This window comes from Austrofundulus limnaeus, unplaced genomic scaffold (assembly GCF_001266775.1).
Source record: "Austrofundulus limnaeus strain Quisiro unplaced genomic scaffold, Austrofundulus_limnaeus-1.0 Scaffold44, whole genome shotgun sequence".
In the NCBI taxonomy this organism is placed as follows: domain Eukaryota; kingdom Metazoa; phylum Chordata; class Actinopteri; order Cyprinodontiformes; family Rivulidae; genus Austrofundulus; species Austrofundulus limnaeus.
Window position 1 is genome coordinate 162,686 of NW_013952446.1, and position 3,254 is coordinate 165,939.

The 3,254-nt window shown below is 36.1% G+C and overlaps 1 protein-coding gene across 2 annotated transcripts in view; it reads right to left on the bottom strand.

The window, feature by feature from the left end:
- fbxo41 (F-box protein 41) overlaps window positions 1–3,254 on the bottom strand; it is a 51,041-nt gene that overhangs the window by 14,686 nt on the left and 33,101 nt on the right. The window contains exon 5 of one of the 2 annotated variants that reach the window (XM_014007727.1): window positions 1,864–1,937. In XM_014007727.1, coding sequence (XP_013863181.1) covers window positions 1,864–1,937 — 74 coding nt within the window. Of the gene's footprint in view, window positions 1–1,863; window positions 1,941–3,254 lie in introns of both variants that reach the window. The other variant, XM_014007726.1, reaches the window with a different exon arrangement.

The following is a 3,254-nucleotide window of genomic DNA, read 5'->3' on the forward strand; positions in this document are numbered from 1 at the left end:
GGGTTAGGTAGGTACCTGTGAGGTTAATGTTAGGGTAAATGGTCAGGGTTAGGCTATAAAATTACCCGAAAATGAATGGAAGTCAATCCACGATCTTCACAGGAATATAAAAACAAACTTGCGTGTGTCATTCAGAAGGGAAGGACGTCACAACAGGAAACACATTCATGTACCAACTGGGGCTGACAGTTGTGTTAGTCAGAGTACTACATCTCGGCCATGTGTGTCCTCATGTAGAAACCCAGACATCCATTCTAACTAGAATCCATTTGATCACAATGTATTTATGTGTAACTATGGCTGTGTTCATATTCAGGGGCCGGGTTCTTCGAAGGACTCGGCCTACCCGGTCCAGGTGGRCCAGGTCCTTGGTAGAGCACAAAGAGCAGAAAAAAGTGGCTGTGAATTTAGACGGTCTAGTCTTCTGCTTTATTTCTGCCCTTACCCTGGCATACATCCTGTCACCTAGTAAGCGTGATGATGCTAAACAGAAGCAAAAATAGATCAAAATTAGCAAAATATCAACATATTAGTATTATTAATATAATAAAACAACTAAATTAGCTTAAAAGCAATATAAGAAGAACGAATGGATGTATTTCAATAAAACTTAAAAGTAAAAACTGGAGACACATCTAACACTGATTAGTTTTTAAAGTCAACCTGATTCAAGATGGCCACCACAGATAATCAACCTTAACAAACACAAAAGTACTACAGTTCTGCCAGTTTTACAGATATCGTGCAACAACTTGGTGTGGTAGTAGCAGAGAGTCATCCCCAACACTGCCGGCCAATCACACAACACTTTTGTTTTAAACTTTGTCAACTATTGTAGTGTGTCTGTTGACAGAATATCTTACAAACCAGTGGGACAATTTTGATGAAACACTCAGAAAGTAAACACTGGATCCTCATCCACTGCTTAACTTTTAACCAGACTCAAAATGGTTGRCACAGCTAATCAACACAAACATGGCTATAATTCAGTCAGTTTCACAGATATTTACCTAAATTTGAATGCAGAAGATAATAGTTTCAMAAAGTTTTAAACTGTGAGACAATATTTGCACAATTCCTTGCATATAACTAACCATGGCCAGAGGTTTACCTAGTTTTATAACGTTTTAAGTTGTTTGTACTTATGTCTTGGTCTAATGTTTTTATTCATCTTCTATCTGAGGTCATTAAAAGAGCTATATATAACAGGTAAGACATTAATTATTTATAACCTTTCTACAAAATGCATTTCAAATAATCTAAAACTTTTGTTTTGCTTCCACTTCCTGATCGACTTAGTAAATCTTTGTTCAGTCCAGACCGTCTGTTTTTCTGCAGTTCCTTTGTGCTTTGTCTTAGTCTGAGTTTGAGGCTTTAAAATGAATTTCTCAGATTTTTTTTACACACACGGGGAGACCACGATGCTCCTCAGAAGGCTACATGTTGGTTAAAAGATTTGCTCCTAAATCACAGATTGTGTTTCGCTACAGGAGCTTTGACTACAGCAGGTAACTATGTTGGTGCTTGAGATTCAATTAACAGCTCACAGCTATAAAATATCCCACTGGACCCCCCCCCCCCCACACACACACACACACACACACACACACACGAGTCGACAAACGGAAACAGCCTGGCATTTCACAGTTCTGTAATCATCTACAGCATGAGGGGGATTGCTTATTATTATACCACATGTAATRTGCCAATTAAAAGCCTGGCTAAGTCTTTTTTCACTTACCAGTAAAAGCACCTTTAAGTACTTCTACACATTATGGCACACTCATATACTCTGAAAGAATTACAGTCCAGACTGAAGGTGATGGAGTGTCTGTAAGTGTAGACAGCATACAGCAGACCCACCCTGTGCTGGGGGAGGAACGTCTCTCTGACACTTGGTACATCCCTCTCGTGCTCCCAGAGATGCTGGAGTTTCTCTGCTGAAACAAAAACAAAAAAAAAACAAAAACCAAATGAGAACAAACAGAATATTTGTTTTTCTATTTCTACCTATATGAACACTGTTCAGCTGGGTAGAATATAGATCCATTCTCTCTTTTGTTGTTTTGTTACTTCACAATAAAAAAAGCTGGAACAAGCAGTTTTGATTATTTTAATTGTTCAATGATGCAAAATTGTTTTTTGAAAACTTACAATGAAATAAATGCAATAGAATCATACAAGGTGATGTTTGTGTCATCAAGCATAAAATATATGATGAGTACAGAAGACAAAACAAATTTTCATCTTAAACGATGATATAATAAGCGAAGCAATAACTCATTTATTATCATCACGGGAAAGGTTTTAAGTGGGTTCTGTATGCCAATTTTTTTTAACCGAATACAATTAAAACTGAAATAAACGGCACAGCTGTTCATCCAATAAAAGGTATTTCTGTTTGGTTTAGTGGGTTGGGTTCATTTTATTTAGTTTTTTATTTCATGTTCAACAAATGAAACATCAGTAACGTTGAATATTGGTAATCTGCTGACAAGCACAAGACTGACAGCATCATGTTGCTGTAACAAAGACACAAGATGGACATAGACATAATCCTCTGCAGTGTAAAGTTTTCATTGTAAACTTGCTGAGGGTTAAAAAACAGTTTTTTTATTTGCCATTGACACTGAATGAACAAATGATATATTTAACAGTTAACCTGCTAAAAAGTTGTATTAAATAATAAAAGTATTTGACTGGCATTATTTTTTATCATGCAGTTTCCATGTTTCACAACCTGACACCTATCAGTCAAATAAGAGGAAAACATTTGTATTGCAGATGATGAAAGTTGAAAAGAAATCAACTTTTGTAAGAGAGTATAATGATCAACTGTGTCAAACGCTTTACGAAAATCAATATGTACAGCACCAGTTACATGACCTTTGTTCAAAGCAGCACGTATTTGTTCAGTGAATAAAATTAATGCAGACATGGTTGACCTTGACGTGCGGAAACCATGTTGGCTAATACTTAGCATATTATTAGCTTCTAGATGCTGAAGTAGTTGATTAAATAATGTTTTTTCAAGTAACTTAGAAAAAATAGGAAGAACAGAAATTCTGTTGGATCACCAGATTTAAAAATGGGAGTAATCTGAGCAAACTTCCAGGCATCAGGGAAAATAGACTGCACAATACATAAATTAAGCAAATGATGAAACAAAGTGTTGGCATGCATTTTCAAGAAATCCATTTTTATCTTATATTTGTCAAACGCATGTGTCACATGCATTTTGTGAACCTCTAGTG